The 19,613-nt window shown below is 46.1% G+C and overlaps 1 protein-coding gene across 2 annotated transcripts in view; it reads left to right on the forward strand.

Annotated features, from left to right (window-relative positions):
* The window catches only part of LOC121290943 (cytochrome P450 2J1-like), a 241,128-nt gene that overhangs the window by 110,352 nt on the left and 111,163 nt on the right, over positions 1 to 19,613 (forward strand). For both annotated transcript variants that reach the window (XM_041212000.1, XM_041212001.1), the window contains exons 2-3: positions 1,197 to 1,359; positions 1,451 to 1,591. In XM_041212000.1, coding sequence (XP_041067934.1) covers positions 1,197 to 1,359; positions 1,451 to 1,591 — 304 coding nt within the window. The remainder of the gene's footprint in view (positions 1 to 1,196; positions 1,360 to 1,450; positions 1,592 to 19,613) is intronic.

Below are 19,613 nucleotides of genomic sequence, written 5' to 3' on the forward strand. Positions count from 1 at the left end.
TCGCTGTGATAGTGGTAGCATGCTGCGCTCTGCACAATCTGGCGCTGGAAAAGGGGGGATGCAGTTGATGATGAAGACCTTGACACAATGGATGAGGCTGCACATGATGAATCCAGCAGTGGCTCAGAGCATGAGGAAGCACAGGGCGATGATGACGGGCAGCACGCTGACCGCTACTACACCAAGGAGGCAGGGACATCCAGTACACTTTAATCCAATGAATCTTCAGCTAGCTCCAGCATTGCCTGGCGCTTCCACACGTGGCACTTGGTGCTACATCTTCCACCTCATCAGCTGCAACTAAATACTTAGTACAGAAACATCAATGTCCACTCAAACACTCATGAGCTGTCTGTGAAACATACAAATGCAGCACAAGGAAACACCCTCAGCCTGATCAGAAAAGTGGACTTTATTCACCACCAAAATAAACCACAAACATCGCTCAGACTTACATAATGATATATTCCCTAATATAAGGCCAACACAAAATCACCCAGACCTCCCGTTGCTTGCCTCACTCCACCCTGCTCTCATGCCCACATGTCCATCCTTGGCCTGCTGCATTGTTCCAGTGAAGCTCAACGCAAACTGGAGGAACAGCACTTCATCTTCCGACTAGGCACTTTACAGCCTTCCAGACTGAATATTGAGTTCAACAACTTTAGATCATGAAACCTCTTCTCCATCCCCATCCCCTTTCCAATTCCCCTTTTTCCAATAATTTATATAATTTTTTTTATTTATATTTTTATATTATATATTTCTTTTCCCACCTATTTCCATTATTTTTAAATGTATTTCCATCCATTGTTTTATCTCTATCTTTTAGCCTATTTCGATTCCCCCCCCCATCCTAGCCCCACTAGGGCTATCTGTACCTTGCTCCAGGGCCAGAACATCCTTCCTGAGATATGGGGCCCAAAATTGCTCACAATATTCTAAATGTGGTCTGACCAGAGCTTTATAAAGCCTCAGCAGCACACCATGAATGAATTTAAAACAAAATTTAGCTACCATACACTTGGTGCCTTCATCCTAGTCATTCCTGACCTTACTGACCCATACTATGGCAGAACTGAAGGCAGTCACTCCAGATGGCATCTAAACAGGGCTGTGTTTCTGCTGTCTCATGTGGATTCTCTGCATTTCCAGCACTAATCTTGTGAACTTTAAATATCCTTTTTTTCCTAAAGCTGGGAAGGAAATATGGTAACATATTCAGCCTGTCCCTGGGAGCAGAGTTTTTGCTGATATTGGATGGCTCCTCGATTGTCAGAGAAGCATTGGTACATCACGGTGAGGCTTTCTCTGGAAGACCCATTTCACCACTATTCCTGCGACTCAAAGGGCCACACGGTTAGTGACAATGCCCTGCCCTTACCACACCACGTTCCTCTTCCATATATCCAAATTCCCTTTCAAAACAACTCAATCTTTTCTTTCCCAGGGATTACATTTTCCAACGGCAGTGAGTGGAGAGAACAACGCCGCTTTGCTGTGTCACATCTCAGCAATTTGCTCCCTCAGGTGAAACCCTGGATCATGTCAGAAGCCCGAAGTCTGAGTGCGCGATTTGCAGAACACCATGGTAATTCTGTTTGGAAAAGGACCAATCGAGGTCAATGAGGACTTTGGATATTTCTGCTCAATGTTGGGTTAAAGAAAGAAAACCTTTCATTTCCATAGTGCCTTTCACCACCTAGGTTGTCCTAAAGCATTTTATAGCCAATCAAATTATTTTTTCAAGTGTAGTCTCTGTTGTAATGTAGGAAACTTGGCAGTCAATTTTCCCACAGTAAAATCCCACACACAGCAATGTGACAATGATAGAAATTAAGGAGTGCTCTAGTTAAGGTATTTAAGATGATTAAAAGGATTTGATAGGGTAGAAAGGATTTTTCTCTGGTGGGGCAGGATGGTGGTAGAGGGTGGGGGTAAGGGAGAGGGGTGGGGGTGGTGCAAGGAGTCCAAAACCAAGGGGCAGAACATTAAAATTAGAGCCAGGCTGTTTCGGGGCGATATCAGGAAGCACTTATCCACACATTGTGGAGTAGAAATCTTGAACTCTCCACCAAAAAGCTGTTGATGTTGGGAGTCAATTGAAAATGTCTAAGCTGAGACTGATAGATTTTTTCAGGCTAAGGTGTGTTAAGAATTGCATAATCAAGCCAGCCCGATGGAGTTAAGATACATATCAGATAGGATCTTATTGAATACAGGAGGGGCTGAATGTCATCCTCACATTTTGATCACACATGGATCCAAAGTTCAATTAAGCAAAGTATCAGAAATTATTAATTTTTTACTAGTTTTGGGTAAAGGATAGATATTGATCCGATGGGTATCAATTCTTCCAATTGTGACAATGGGGCTTATTAAATCCATCAGTGAGAGAACAGATAGATGCTGGGTTTAATGCCTCATCCAAAAGATGGCACCTACAGCAGTGCAGCACTCCCTCAGGACTACCCCTCCAACAGTGCAGCACTCCCTCTGTAGTATCCCTCTGACAGTGCAGCACTCCCTCTGTACTACCACTCTGACAGTGCAGCACTCCCTCTGTACTACCCCTCCGATAGTGCAGCACTCCCTCTGTACTCCACCTCCGACAGTGCAGCACTCCATCTACTACCACTCTGACAGTGCAGCACTCCCTCTGTACTACCCCTCTGATAGTGCAGCATTCCCTCTGTACTACACCTCCAACACTGCAGAACTCCCTCTGTACTACCACTCTGACAATGCAGCAATCCTCTGTACTAGCCCTCCGATAGTGCAGCACTCCCTCTGTACTACACCTCCGACAGTGCACCACTCCATCTACTACCCCTCCGACAATGCAGCACTACCTCTGCACTGCCCGTCTGTTATGACACAGCAGTTGATAAAGGCTGAGTTACTAAAATCCCTGAGGGAAATTTTGAACGACTGCCATAACCTATATTTTCAATTGGTATGTTTTGAGTTGCAGCTCTAAATTCAGGAATAAGGCCACCAGTTCTCGCGAGGTTTTTATATCAAACTAAATGAAACATTTATTAATTTACAACAAATTAAACTTATACACATAGCTACAAATTACTACTATCATAACTTTTTACAAATTCCCAAATTAATCTCCACTAAGGCAACAATAACCCATAGATGCAAACAGATACTTTACCAATTCAAAATGAGATTCCTTTCAATTTGTTTCCTTTGCAGACACAGTGGCTTAGATCTTCCATGCCTCTGACCTGCCCACACAAACTCTTTTCTGTTATACCCAACCTTTCTCTTTGAATGTAAATTCTCATTATATCATCAGGTCCTTTGAACCCCTTTCATAATACCAATTTTATTAGTAATAGAAACATTACTTGGTGTCTCCTAGCTAGGTGCAAGATTTCACTCCCATTCTTGAATGGCTTATTCAGCAAAATGCAAAATACCTTACTGTTTATACCTCAAAACTACTGTGCATCAAAACACCGAGACTAGCTGGCTTCAATCCAATTAACACAAACACAGATTAAACCTCTAATTAAAAAAAATTCCAATAATATTATACACGTTAATATCTCTTCATGACATCTCCCTTCCTATTGAAAAATAAACCGTCATAATTCTAAAAAACGGCTTCATTTTTAAAATAACCCATCTCACCCTTTCTCCTATACTTATTACACTTTTGCATTACCATGCATGCATTAACATAATATATATACACAAATCCTTGGTATCAACAGAAATCACTCCAGTTCACTGTCCAGGTTTTTAAAAAAATGTTCAATTTTCCTTTAAGCTTCAAACTCTTGATAGCGCATCTATAAACATGTATTATCTGTAGACTAAATGGTTGTAATCATAGACTCCATCTGAAAAATCTTGCACTTTTGCATCAAAATTTGTCCAAAAACTTCAATGGATTATGGTCAGTATAGACAATTGTTTCTGATGAATCGTTTGCAACTTAAAATTCCAAATGCTGCAATGCTAACACCAAACACAAAGTCTCTTTATCGATCATTGAATATCTTCTCTGTTGTACATTCAGCTTCCATGATTTTTCAACTCCAGTGTCACCTTCTTGTAACAGTTCAGCCCCAATGCCTATATCACTTGCATTAACGGCCAACTTCAATTGCTAGGCCTAATTGGGTACAGCCAAAACTGATGTTGTAGTTAATACAGTTTCCAAACTAACAAATGATTTCTGACACTCCTGTGTCCATTGAAACTTCTTGTTTTTTAATAGTTCAGTCAGTGGAGCAACCTATTGGCTAAAATTTGTTACAAATTTCTGGTAAAACCCACTCATGTTCAGAAATCTCAAAACTTCCTGTTTTGTTGTAGGCACTGGGAAATCCACGATAGCCTTGACTTTCGCATCTCTCTGAGCCACCTTACCATGTCCAATGGTATGGTCTAGATACGTAACTTGGGCTTTTGAAAATTCACTTTTAGCCAAGTTCATCACCAAATTAGCTTCTTGTAGTTGAGTAAATAATTCTTCAGATGCTGTAAATGCTCCTCCCACGTCTGACTGAAAACGATTAGATCGTCAATTATAAAACACTCAATTGCTCAGACCCGCAATTACTTTAAAAATAAATAGATAAAAACAAAAAACTGCGGATGCTGGAAATCCAAAACAAAAACAGAATTACCTGGAAAAACTCAGCAGGTCTGGCAGCATTGCCGGAGATGAAAAAAGTTGACGTTTCGAGTCCTCATGACCCTTCAACAGAACTAGGTGAATCCAAGGAGAGGGGTGACATTTAAGCTGGTTTAAGGTGGAGGGAGTGGTGGGTTTGGTAGGGGGGGAGAGAAGTGGAGGGGGGGTTGGTGTGGTTGTAGGGACAAGCAAGCAATGATAGCAGCAGATAATCAAAAGAGGTCACAGACAAAAGAACAAAAGAACACAGAGGTGTTGAAGTTGGTGATATTATCTAAACGAATGTGCTAATTAAGAATGGATGGTAGGGCACTCAAGGTATAGCTCTAGTGGGGGTGGGGGGGGCATAAAAGATTTAAAAATAATGGAAATAGGTGGGAAAAGAAAAATCTATATAAATTATTGGAAAAAACAAAAGGAAGGGGGAAGAAACAGAAAGGGGGTGGGGATGGAGGAGGGAGTTCAAGATCTAAAGTTGTTGAATACAATATTCAGTCCGGAAGGCTGTAAAGTGCCTAGTCGGAAGATGAGGTGCTGTTTCTCCAGTTTGTGTTGGGCTTCACTGGAACAATGCAGCAGGACAGACATGTGGGTAAGAGAGCAGGGTGGAGTGTTAAAATGGCAAGCGACAGGGAGGTTTGGGTCATTCTTGCGGACAGACCACAGGTGTTCTGCAAAGCGGTCGCCCAGTTTACGTTTGGTCTCTCCAATGTAGAGGAGACCGCATTGGGAGCAACAAATGCAGTAGACTAAGTTAGGGGAAATGCAAGTGAAATGCTGCTTCACTTGAAAGGAGTGTTTGGGCCCTTGGACGGTGAGGAGAGAGGAAGTGAAGGGGCAGGTGTTGCATCTTTTGCGTGGGTATGGGGAGGTGCCATAGGTGGGGGTTGAGGAGTAGGGGGTGATGGAGGAATGGACCAGGGTGTCCCGGAGGAAACGATCCCTATGGAATGCCACCATGGGGTGGTGAAGGGAAGATGTGTTTGGTGGTGACTCCAGAATGATGCCACCACCAAACACATCTTCCCTTCACCCCCCGGCGACATTCCGTAGGGATCGTTCCCTCTGGGACACCCTGGTCCACTCCTCCATCATCCCCTACTCCTCAACCCCCACCTATGGCACCTCCCCATGCCCACCCAAAAGATGTAACACCTGCCCCTTCACTTCCTCTCTCCTCACCGTCCAAGGGCCCAAACACTCCTTTCAAGTGAAGCAGCATTTCACTTGTATTTCCCCCAACTTAATCTATTGCATTCGTTGCTCCCAAAACGGTCTCCTCTACATTGGAGAGACCAAACATAAACTGGGCGACCGCTTTACAGAACACCTGTGGTCTGTCTGCAAGAATGACCCAAACCTCCCTGTCGCTTGCCATTTTAACACTCCATCCTGCTCTCATGCCCACATGTCCATCCTTGGTCTGCTGCAATGTTCCAGTGAAGCTCAACGAAAACTGAAGGAACAGCACCTCATCTTCCGACTAGGCGCTTTACAGCCTTCCGGACTGAATATTGAATTCAACAACTTTAGATCTTGAACTCCCTCCTCCATCCCCACCCCCTTTCTGTTTCTTCCCCCTTCCTTTTGTTTTTTCCCAATAATTTATATAGATTTTTCTTTTCCCACCTATTTCCATTATTTTTAAATCTTTTATGCCCCCCCACCCCCACTAGACCTATACCTTGAGTGCCCTACCATCCATTCTTAATTAGCACATTCATGTTCTTTTGTTCTTTTGTCTGTGTCATCTTTTGATTATCTGCCACTATCACTGCTTGCTTGTCCCTACAACCACACCACCACCCCCCTCCACTTCTCTCCCCCCACCCAACCCCCCCACCACCTCCGCCCCATGCAATTATTTTGTTTGTCAGTTTTTGAAATGCCGCAGGTGCATTCTTCATACCAAATGGCAGGACTTTAAACTGATAAAGTCTACTTGGCATTACAAAAGCTGCTTTCTCCTTTTCTCACTCCGACATTGGTACCTGCTCATATCCTTTCAGCAAGTCAATCTTTTTGATAAATTTTGATTGTCCCACTTTCTCAATACAATCTTCCAACTGTGGTATAGGATATGAATCTGCGTTCGTCACTGCATTCACCTTTCTATAGTCCACACACAAGGCAGAATTTTGCAGGCCTGACTGACTCGGCGGCAGACGGGCAGCTGATCCCCACCACCGAAATGGGCCGCGCCGCTATTTTGCGCGGGAGAGCCAATTAAGGCCCACCCATTGGGATTCCAACTCCTGTGCTCATTGGGAAAATCGAATCAGCGGCGGGCGTGTTCAGACCACAGGTTCCAATGGGGAACCGACAGGCTGTATAAAGAGCGGCCAGGCAGCCTCCTTTAGGCTGTTGACCATGGCCAGTCACCGCACAGCACAAGAGGTGAGGCCAGAGGAGGAGGAGGGGGGAGGAGGAGCAGGCTGCAGGGTAGGCCAACAGGGGGCCACTGTGCCCTTGGGTTCTCAGATGCCTGCTTTGCTTTCCTCCTTGAAGGTCCAACCATCGGGAGATCTCGTTTCCAGAGGATGGGAGGATGAGGGCCCCCAACATCACCAGGCAGGCCAGGCAGGAGCTGGCGGGACCCAGTGCAGCAAAAGCTTCAATGATTTGCTGCACTCTGGAAAGATGAGTACCATGTCAACCTTGGCCATTTGACCCAGCAGGTAGCCTTAGCCTTTGAGCGCCCCCCCCACCAATGTCTTAGCGTCATTACTGCGTTGGGCATTTGGCGCAAGCTGGGTGGGCAAACAGATAGTGACCATGCTCACACCAGCCTTAGTGGTTGAGGAGAAGATGGATTCTCCCCGCAGCAAATGTTGGTGTTTGTCACATTTGAGTAGTCTGGGGGCAACCTACAGGGGAGGCAGATAGACACATACTCAGAACTCCAACACTTGTCTTATTGAAGGTAATGAGATGGTGGAAGGGGAGCCTCAAGGTGTCATGGCCAAGAGCCATCTGCTGGCCTCGGCGCCGCACTTGTTGTGCCTCCTTGCCATGGGCGCTAAGACTTGTGCGTTATTCAAAGTGATGGATGCCGAATGTGTCCAAGGTGGCCACTGGGGGAGGGGGTTGGGAGCAGCCGTACTATCTTCTGGGGACTGATCACCAGTAGTGTGGACAGGAGCCGCTGGAGGCCTCAGATGGGCCACTGTTGTTGGGGTGCGGCGTGTGCGTGCAGAGTACATGAGCGATGAGCCTCAATAAATGCTCTTCTCTGTTCTGCAGGCAAAAACTGAGAGCAATATCCGGGAGTGTCAGCGGACTGGTGGTGGGCACACCGTGCTGCAGCACCTCACCACCTTCGAGGAGCAGGCCATGGAGCTGGGGAGGAGGCAGGCGGCCAGGGTGGCAGGTGTCAGCGAGGCTGGGGTCCAGCGGCCAGGTATTTGAGGGCCACAGTCCCATCCACTCTGTCTCCCCACCATCCAAAGCACTGATGATTGCTGCAATTGTTAATGCAGCAACACTGCTCATTCACAGACTGATACAGTCAGACGCGTGGGTCATACACAAAGGTCCCTCGGCCCCTTGAGGATGTGCGTCTCTAACACCTTCCAAAGTCGCCTTATCCCATTTCTGACCACTATCCCCATGGCCTAACATGCCATGGCATCGCTGCTGCACAGCCAAAGGCTTATTGCATCTTAGGAGGGTTTGTACCTCCACCACCCTTTCAGCCAGTGCGTCCCACATTACTCTGTCCAAAAGCTCCTCAGCACCTCACCTGTCAACCTCATGGTACTCAACTTAAATAAATAAATGTTACTCATCCCTGCGCCAAGGGGAAATGTTGCCTTCTGTCCACCCGTTCTATACCCCTCATAATGGTATGAAGGTCAATAATGTGACCTGTCAATCTCCTGTGCTCCACGGCAAATGTCGTAAGTGTTTGCAATGTTTCCTCATCACTCCAACTCTCCAGGCCAGCATGTATCCAGGTCAGGAACCTCTGCACTCTCCTCACTCCAATGCCATCCCTCCCATGAAGCGCAGGCCACAACTGAACGCAGAAGTGTAGATGTGGCCTCAACAATGTTTTCTACACTTGCAAGATGACCTCCCTTTTCCTACATTCTATTCCTCTGCTAATAAAGGCAAGTCTAGCTTTGTCCTTGTTAAACGCCTAATGTTCTTGTTCTGCTACCTTAACGGATCTGCCCAGCAAGGTCCCTGTAATCGTTGTGACTTCCTCTTGACTATTTACCACCCCACCAATGTCCGTCTCCTTAGGTTCTTGAAGGGTGAGCAACTTATGAGGCTGGGGGGGAAAGGGATGGAAGGTGTCACTGACTGAACACTAACTGATGCACTGTCCTTGTTGTTAATTTCAACATCACCACCACATGGCCGCCCCCAACAGGTCCAGAGCCCCCCCTCCACACCTGAGGGCCAAGACTTGCAACTTGCAGCACATCATTTCAGCCAGCCAGGCACCAGCGCAGTGACAAACACTTCGGTGGGGATTATGACGTTGGCTAGTTTCCCGGGGCACAGTGGAGATGGCACTTCACAATCGCTGGAGGAGATGGCAGGACAGAGAGTGCCGATGGTGCCAACAGCCGGAGGGCTGCAGGAACCAGGCACATGCTGAGTCCAGCAGTGATGATGTGCCTCTGGAGATGTCAGCCATGCAGCAGCTGCAGGACAAGCGGCCGGGTGCGTGGGAGCATCTGGCAGGGTTACATGAGGGTGTGCTTCACTTGGTCTCTGTGGTGAAGGAATCCAGGCAGAGTGTCAGTGGCATGAACCTCAGGACAGAGCTTCAGGTTTCCTCCATTGAGAGATTGGCGACTCTCATGGAGAGGGTCTTCAATTGGTTTGAGACTCTTCTGATTGGGTTACGCTCTGACCCACGAGCCCTCACAATGCTAATGGCCACAGGTGGCCATTCCCAATGTGGGAAATGTTCTGGGCACCAAGTGCTGGCGCTCGGTGCCCATCCATCCACGGTGAGCAGGGAGGTCTGATTTGACCTCACATTGGTGCAGCAGCTGCCTGTTGTCGCTGCGAGCTCCTCTCAAGGTGCTCCGAATGAGGGCAGCAGCTCCTCCACCCCTCTGCCAGTGCCCATTGGAACCGGCCACTCCCTCCCAGGCAGGGCCAGCACAGGCTCCACGGGCCAGAGGACGGCCGCCAAGGTCATCGAGGCCAACAGGACAGCAGAGTCAGCAGGCTGGCTCAGATACCCCTCCCAGCGATGGGGCAACACTAAGACGTAGCACCCGGAAATGTAAACAATAAGGCACGATAGGCACTCAACGGGTATGTCGTGGTGATTTTGTGTTGGCCTTATATTAGGGAATATATCATTATGTAAGTCTGAGCGATGTTTGTGGTTTATTTTGGTGGGAATAAAGTCCACTTTTCTGATCATGGCTGAGGGTGTTTCCTTTGTGCTGCATTTGTATGTTTCACAGACAGCTCATGAGTGTTTGAGTGGACATTGATGTTTCTGTACTAAGTATTTAGTTGCAGCTGATGAGGTGGAAGATGTAGCACCAAGTGCCACGTGTGGAAGCGCCAGGCAATGCTGGAGCTAGCTGAAGATTCATTGGATTAAAGTGTACTGGATGTCCCTGCCTCCTTGGTGTAGTAGCGGGTCAGCGTGCTGCCCGTCATCATCGCCCTGTGCTTCCTCATGCTCTGAGCCACTGCTGGATTCATCATGTGCAGCCTCATCCATTGTGTCAAGGTCTTCATCATCAACTGCATCCCCCCTTTTCCAGCGCCAGATTGTGCAGAGCGCAGCATGCTACCACTATCACAGCGACACAATCTGGGGGGTACTGGACTGCGCCCCCTGAGCGGTCCAGTCATCAGAAGCGCATCTTGAGAAGGCCGATGGCTCTCTCCACCACAGCCCTTGTGGTGCCCTGGCTCCTATTGTACCGCTGCTCAGATTCTGTTCTTGGATGGGGGAGAGACGTCATGAGCCACCTTCTGAGGGGATAGCCCTTGTCACCCAGCAGCCATCCATCCAGCCGGGCTGGAGCACTGAAGAGCCCCAGCACCTGGGAGTGTCTGAGGATGTAGGTGTCGTGGGAGCTGCCTGGGTACCTTGCACAGACTTGTAGAATCAGCATCCTGTGGTCACACAATATCTGCACGTTCATGGAGTGGAAGCCCTTCCTGTTGACGAAGGCACCGGGCTCACCTACTGGCACCTTGATGGCCACATGTGTACAGTCTATAGCACCCTGGACACGGGGGAAGCCAGCAATGGCTGCGAAGCCTCTGGCTCACTGTGTCTAACTTGCCTGGTCCCAGCCCGAGTGGATGAAGGTCAATGCCCGTCTGAACAGAGCGTCGGTGACCTGCTTGACACAAGTGTGGACAACTGATTGGGAGGCACCACAAAGATCACCTACCGAGCCCTAGAATGAGCCAGAGGCAGAGAAGTGGTTGCAACTGTGACCTTCAGAGCTGCTGGCATGAGGTGTCCACCCACACAGTCAGGGCCAATTACCTGACAGATATGATTGACTGTCTCCCTCAACAGTCAGAGACTCATTTGGCATTGCACCTCAGTCATATTGAGGTAGCTGCTTCGCCGCCTGTATACCCTGGCAGCAGGATAGTGGCATCTTCTATGGCCCCTTCCACCTTGGACAACCTCTTGACCCTGCGCCCCTTCTGCCTGCACTTGGCCTCACAAAGGTGGCTCCCCTGGAGGCTGATTGTCCACTCCTGGCCTCCTCCTTATTCTATCCCTCCCTTCTTTCTCAGAGAAGCTGCCTCCAGTGGAGATGTCAGAACCCATACCCCCAGGCTAAACGGAGGCTTCCGGAAAGCTGCAGGCCCGATAAAGATTCCTGTCTGCAGAGAGCTGAGCTGAAGCTTCAAAGTACAGAGAAAGCTATCGGAAATCGATCTGAACTGCTAACAATCATACAGGCAAGTTTAAAACACTTTCTGCATTAAATACTTCAGAAAAAACCTGAACAACCCCTCTGAGCCCACATATCCCGCCCGTGGATGAGGTTTGTTAAAGCATCAGTTGCCTGCTGCCTGTTGGGCCCGTGCGCCAAGCCGAAGATCACACGAACTCCTCAAAATCAGCTTCAGTTGCCATGTTAAGGGCCTTAACAAGGTCTTCAATTAATGGCGGGCACGCGTGGCACTTCATAGCACCCACCCACCTAAATATCGCGATGTAGCGTGCTGGCGTTGGGACGCTCGTGTGACATCAGTGCGCGACATTTTAAACGCTGACATGCAGGCTCCGCCACCCACACATCAGCCATAAAATTCTGCCCCACAGTCTTTGTGTTCCAGCCAGTTTCAGTACCTGTACAACAGGTGAAATCCACTTACTGCAACTATACTCAATGATATCATTTTGAAGCATGAAATCAATTTATTTTTGTACTTGTGATAACTTTGCTGGATTTACTCTATGAGGATGTTGCCTTATTGAAGAAGAAACCTGCACCAAGACACCATGTACAGCTCAATCTGTCTTCCCCAACTTATTTCCACAAATAGTTTTGTGTGACTGCAATAGCTTTTCCAAATAACTCTGACACTTGTTTGGAAGGTAATCAATATTTCATTTAAATTTTCAAGCAAATCCTCACTATCCAATTTGATTAGAGGAAAATCAATTTCAGAGTCCTGCACTTCTACCTCTTTCTCATCATCCACCATCACTAACACCTCTTTTTGTTCCTCTTCCTGGTCAAAGTACTTTTTAAGCATATTTACATGACACTCCCTCTGCTTCTTTCTTCTATCTGAATTATTTACTAAATAATTTACTTTACTCAATTTCTTTTCAATCCTGCATTTAATGAATCACCTAGTACTGGTAACAAAGCTAGTACTTTCTCTCCAGAAATAAAGCTGCGAGTTTTAGCTTTCTTATCTGACTTTGCTTTCATCACCTGCTGTGGCTCACATGCTCTATTCAGTCTTTCCCTAAAATTTGATACATAATCTAAGAGAATAGTTTCTGAATTTTGACCCACCGATTTCTCATGAATCAATTTCAGTGGTCCCCTTACCTCATGACCATAAACTAGTTCAAAAGGGCTAAAACCAGTCAATGCATTAGGAGCGTCTCTAATAGCAAATAACAAGAATGAAATTCCTGTATCCCAATCCTGTGCATAATCCCGACAGTACGCTCTCAGCATAGTTTGATGTCATCTTTCCAAAGCTCCTTGTGACTCCGGACGATAAGCTTTTGACTTAAACTGTTTTATCCCCAAACTGTTCATTACTTCCTTAAACAGCTGTGACATGAAATTTAACCCCTGATCTAATTGTATTTCCTTAGGTAAACCATACCTTGTAAAAAATTTAATTAACTCCTCCGCAATCTTCTCAGTTTTAATATTTCTTAAAGGTATCCCTTCAGCGAAGCTGGTAGACACATCCAATATTGTCAATAAATACTGATTTTCACTTTTAATCTTAGGGAGGGGTCCTACACAATCAATCATGACCCTGGTAAAAAATTCTTCAAATGCTGGTATTGGGATTAAAGGTGCCACCTTTATCACTGAAAGGGTGACAAAAATGATTTAGCTCTATGGAAAATGATTTAGCTCATAATCATCAGCTATCTCTGCTGCTTGTCTAACGGAATCAACCCTCTGTTCCTCCATGAGTTCTCACTACCAAAGGGATTGAGTCTTTAAATTCTTCCAAAAGAACAACTTCCCGAAGAGCTGCATATGTTGTCTCTATTTTTCATGCCCGTATCCACTGGTCAAAATTACTTTATTTTACTCTTTCAAACTCAATATAAGTTTGCCCAGACTGTTTTCTCATATTCCTAAATTTCTGCATGTATGCTTCAGGAACCAACTCATATGCACTCAAGATAGACTTTTTCACCACATCATAATTCACGGACATTTCTTCTGATAGTGAAGCATATACCTCATGCGCTCCACCCACCAACTTAGACTGTAATAATAACATCCAGTTTTCCTGTGGCCATTCAATCTGTTTAGCTAGCTTCTCAAATGAAATAAAGAATGCTTCAATATCTTTTTCCTCAAACTTTGGAAGAGCTTGTACAAATTTAAACATCCCCCCACTACTACCAGTACTACCCTTCCGACAGTGCAGCGATCCCTCCATACCGCCCCTCCAACAGTGCAATATTCCCTCAGTACTGCCCCTCCAATACTGCAGCTCTTCCTCAGTACTTCCCCTCCAACAGTGCAATACTTGGTCAGTACTGACTGTGCAACACTGCAGTGCTATCATGGAATAGTCCCTTTGCATTGTGGTTCTCCCTCAGCTACCCCTCAGTTGGTGAAGCTGTCCTTCAATACCGTGCTCAATACTGAACCTGTGACAGTGCAGCTCTCTCTCAGTACTGCCCATCCTGATGTGCAGTGCTCCCTCAGTACTACCTCTCTGACAGTGCAGCACTCCCTCAAATCTGACTCTCCAATATGCAGCATTCCCTGAATATTGACCCTTTGGCAGTGTGGCACATGGTTTAGGGAGTAACGTATTAGCATGGATTGGTTAGCTAACAGGAGACAGAAAGTAGGCATAAATAGATCATTTTTGGGTTGGCAAGATATAATGAGTAGAGTGCCACAGGGACCAGTGTTGGAGCCTCAACTATTTACAATCTATATCAATGACTTGAATGAAGGGACCAAATGTATGGTACTAAATTTGCTGATCACACCAAGATAGGTAGGAAAACAAATTTTGAGGACATTAGGTGTCTGCAAAGGGATTCAGCTAGGTTAAGTGAATAGGCAAAAAACTGGCAGGTGGAGTAGAATGTGGGAAAATGTTAACGTGTCCACTTTTGCAGTAAGAATAGAAAAGCAACCTGGTATCTAATTGGAGAGAGACTGCAGCACTCTGAGGTACAGAGGGACCTGGGTGTCTTGGTATATGAATCAGGAAAGGTTTGTACGTAGGTACAGCAAATGATTCAGAAGACAAATGGAATGTCATCATTTATTGCAAGCGGAATGGAATACAACAATAGGGAAGTTTTGCTACAGTTGTACAGGGTATTAGTGAGACCATTTGTCTAGGAAAGAATGTGTAGATAGCCTGGATCATGTTGAGATCAAAAACGAGGAGGTGTTAGACATCTTGAAGAATATTAAGGTGGATAAATCCCCACGGCCAGATGGGATCTACCCCAGAGTACTGAGGGAGGCAAGGGAGGAGATTGCTGGGGCCTTGACAGAAATCTTTGTATCCTCACTGGCTACAGGTGAGGTCCCAGAGGACTGGAGAATGGCCAATGTTGTTCCATTGTTTAAGAAGGGTAGCAAGGATAATCCAGGAAATTACAGGCCGGTGAACCTTATGTCAGTGGTAGGGAAATTATTGGAGAAGATTCTTCGTGACAGGATTTACTACCATTTGGAAGCAAATGGGCATATTAGTGAGAGGCAGCATGGTTTTGTGAAGGGGAAGTCGTGTCTCACTAACTTGATCAGGTTTTTCGAGGAAGTGACAAAGATGATCGATGATGGAAGGGCAGTGGATGTTATATACATGGATTTCAGTAAGGCCTTTGACAACGTCCCTCATGGCAGACTGGTACAGAAGGTAAAGTCGCATGGGATCAGAGGGAGCTGGCAAGATGGATACAGAATTGGCTTTGTCATAGTAAACAGAGAGTAGCAGTGGAAGGGTGCTTTTCTGAATGGAGAGCTGTGACTAGTGGAGTTCCGCAGGGATCAGTGCTGGGACCTATGCTGTTTGTAGTATACATAAATAATTTGGAAGAAAATGTAACTGGGCTAATTAGTAAGTTTGCAGACGACACCAAGGTTGGAGGCCTTGCAGATAGTGAAGAGGATTGTCAAAGGATACAATGGGATATCGATCGGTTGGAGGCTTGGGCAGAGAAATGGCAGATAGAGTTTAATCCGGACAACTGCGAGGTAATGCATTTTGGAAGGTCTAATACAGGCAGGAATTATACAGTAAATGGCAGAACCCTTAAGTGCATTGATGAGCAGAGGGATCTGGGTGTACAGGTCCACAGGTCACTGAAAGTGGCAACGCAGGTGGATAAGGTAGTCAGGAAGGCATATGACATGCTTGCCTTCATTGGCAGGGGTATTGAGTATAAAAGCTGGGAAGTCATGCTGCAGCTGTATAGAACCTTGGTTAGGCCACACTTACAATATTGCGAGCAATTCTGGTCACCACATTACCAGAAGGATATGGAGGCATTGGAGAGGGTGCAGAGGAGGTTTACCAGGATGCTGCCTGGTCTGGAGGTTATTAGCTATGAAGAGAGGTTGGAGAAATTTACATTGTTCTCACTAGAGCGATGGAGATTGAGGGGCGACTTGACAGAAGTTTACAAAATTATGAGTGGCATGGACAGAGTAGATTGTCAGAAGCTTTTTCCCAGAGTGGAAGAATCAATTACTAGGGGACATAGATTTAAGGTGAGAGGAGAAAATTATAGAGGAGATGTGCGGGGCAAGTTTTTTATGCAGAGGGTAGTGAGTGTCTGGAATTCACTGCCAAAGGAGATGGTGGAAGCAGGTACGATAGTGGTGTTTAAGAGGCAGCTTGACAAATACATGAATAGGATGGGAATGGAGGGATACGGACCCCAGAAGTGCAAAATGTTTTAGTTGACAGGCAATATGAATGGCGCAGACTTGGAGGGCTGAAGGGCCTGTTCCTGTGCTGTACTCTTCTTTGTTCTTTGTTCTTTGTCATATCTGGAGTACATACGAGCATACAAATTAGGAGCAGGGATAGACCACGCAGCCCTTCGAGGCTGCTCCACCAATCTACAAGACCATGGCTGACCTGACTGTAACTTCCCACCCACCCCCGATAACCTTTCACCCCATGCTTATCAAGAATCTATCCACCTCTGCCTGAAAAATATTCAAAGACTCTACTTCCACCACTTTTTCAGGAAGAGAGTTCCAAAGACTCATAACCCTCCGAGAGGAAAAATTTCTCCTCATCTCTGTCTTAAATGAGCAACCCCTTATTTTAAAACAGTGCCCCCTAGCTCTAGGAAAGAGGAAACATCCTCTCCACATCCAAAACAAAAACAGAATTACCTGGAAAAGCTCAGCAGGTCTGGCAGCATCGGCGGAGAAGAAAAGAGTTGACGTTTCGAGTCCTCATGACTCTCTCCACATCCACCCTGTCAAGAGCCCTCAGGATCTTGTGTGTTTCAATCAAGTCACCTCTTAATCTTCTAAACTCCAGCGGATACCAGCCTAGCCTGTTCAATCATTCTTCAAAAGACAGCCTGCCCATTCCTTGTATTAATTTAGTAAAGCTTCTCTGAAATATTTCTAATGCATTTATATCCTTCCTTAAATAAGGAGACCAATTCTGTACAAGGTACTCTAGGGCCAGAATTTTACAGCTCCATCGCTGTGGGGAAGGGGCAGTAAAATGAGCTGTGGGGCCATCTAAACTCTATTGACTTTGGCGGGAACATAAATTCCAGCCGCTGTAAAATTCCAGTCCATATGTGGTCTCACCAGTGTCCTGTACAACTGAAGTATAACCTCCATACTTTTATATTAATTTCCCCTCGCAATAAACAATATCATTCTCTTAACTTTCCTAATTACTTGCTGTACCTGCATACCAACCTTTTGTGATTCATGCTCTAGGTCACCCTGATCCCTCTGCATCTCAGAGCTGTGCAATCTCTCACCATTTCGATAATATGCTTCCTTTTCATTCTTCCTGCCAAAATGGACAGTTTCCCACTTTCCCACATTATACTCCATTTGCCAGATGTTTTCCCACTTTCTTAACCTAACGATATCCCTTTGTAGCCCCCTTGTGTCCTCATCATAACTTACTTTCCTACCTATTTTTGTGTCATCAGCAAATTTAGAAACCATACCACCACAGGTTAGGAGCATGCAAGCAGAGAGGGAATGCGTGACCACCAATCAGTCTAAGAGAACCAGACAGGGAGAGCAGCAGTCCATTTTGTAAACTGGTGAGGGCGATAGTTCCTCAGAAAAGTGCAGCAAGAGTCAGGCCCATGGCATCACAGGTCACTCAGCTGCACAGGAGGGGAGATTAGAGAATGAAAGAGCAATAATGATAGAAATCTCATTAGTTAGGGGAACAGACAGGTGTTTCCGCAGCCCTAGACATGACTCCAGGATGGTTGTCTCCCTAGTACCAGGGTCAAAGAGGTCACAGATTGGCTGTAGGGCATTCTTCTTTGGAAGAGTGAATAGCCAAAGGTCATGATCCACACAGGTACCAGTGATATAGTAAGAATAGAGATGAGGCCTTGAAAGCTGACTTATGGGGGATAGGAAAGTAATTAAAAAGCAGGACCTCAAAATCAGTACACGTCCAAATGCAGCAAGACTTGGACAATATCCAGGCTCGGGCTGACAAGTGGCAAGTAACATTCATGTCACGCAAGTGCCAGGCAATGACCATCTCTAACAAGAGTGAATCTAACCCTCTCCCCTTGATATTCAATGGCATTACCATTGCTGAATTCCCCCACTATCAACATCCTGGGGTTACCATTGACCAGAAACTGAACTGGACTAGCCATATAAATACTGTGGCTACAAGAGCAGGTCAGAGGCTAGGAATCCTGCACCGAGTAACTCACCTCCTGACTCCCTAAATTCTGTCCACCATCTACAAGGCACAAGCCAGGAGTGTGATGGAATACTTGTCACTTGCCTGGATGAGTGCAACTCTAACAACACTCAAGAAGCTGGACACCGTCCAGGACAAAGCAGCCCCCTTGATTGGCAGCTCATCCACAAACATTCACTCCCTCCACCTACGACGCACAGTAGCAGCAGTGTGTACCAGCCACAGGATGCATTGTAGGAACTCACCAAGCTTCCTTAGGCAGCACCTTCCAAACCCACAACTGCTACCATCTAGAAGGACAAGGGCAGCAGATAGATGGGATCACCACCACCTGGAAGTTCCCCTCCAAGTCACTCACCATCCTGACTTGGAAATATATCGCTGTTCCTTCACTGTTGCTGGGTCAAAATCCTGGAACTCCCTCCCTAACAGCACTGTGGGTGTACCTACACCACATGGACTGCAGAGATGCAAGAAGACAGCTCACCACCACCTTAAGAGTAATGAGGGATAGCAATAAATGCTGGCCTAGCCTGTGATACCCACATCCCATGAATGAATAAAAGAAAAAAGTAGTAATCTTAGAATCACTCCCAGGACCATGTGCACGTGACCATAAGAATAGGAGGATTGACCGATTGAACATGTGGCTGGAGAACTGGTGTGGAGGGGGGGCAGGGGTGGGCATCAGATTTCTGAAGCATTGGGACTGGTTCTGGGGCAGGTGGGACCTGTACATGATGGGTGGGTTGCACGTTTGCAGGATTGGGACTAATATCCTCGCATGGAGATTTGCTAGTGCTGCTGGGGAGGGAATAAACTAGATTGGCAAGGGGGTGGGAACCTGAGGGGGAGCTCACTGGAGGGCAGCAAAGCTGGTAACAGGAAGTCAAAAAATAGTAAGTGAAATTAGAAGGCAGATGAAGCAAAGGCAAGTATCAAATAGAATCAAAATGTGGAATAATGGTCAAAAAGACAAGGATAAGGGCACTCTACTTAATGCACACAGCATTCACAATAAGGTAGATGATTTGAAGGCACAAAAAGATTAAATGGCTATGATTTAATTGCCATTATGGAGACATGGTAACAGGCTGACTGAGACCAGGAACTGAATTTTCAAGAATATTCCTCATTTAGGAAGGGTAAGCAAAAAGGAGAAAGAGGTGGTTTAGCATTGTTGATAAGGGACAAGATGAGAGAGGATCTTAGACTGAAAGATCATGATGTAGATTCAGTTTGGGTGGAGTTAGGAAACAGCAAGGGGCAGCAAACATTGGTGGGAGTTGTTTATAGGACACCAATTGCAACGGTAATGTTGGACACAGTATAAATCAGGAAATTAGAGTTATATGTAGCACGGGTAATA

This window comes from Carcharodon carcharias, chromosome 18 (assembly GCF_017639515.1).
Source record: "Carcharodon carcharias isolate sCarCar2 chromosome 18, sCarCar2.pri, whole genome shotgun sequence".
NCBI lineage: Eukaryota > Metazoa > Chordata > Chondrichthyes > Lamniformes > Lamnidae > Carcharodon > Carcharodon carcharias.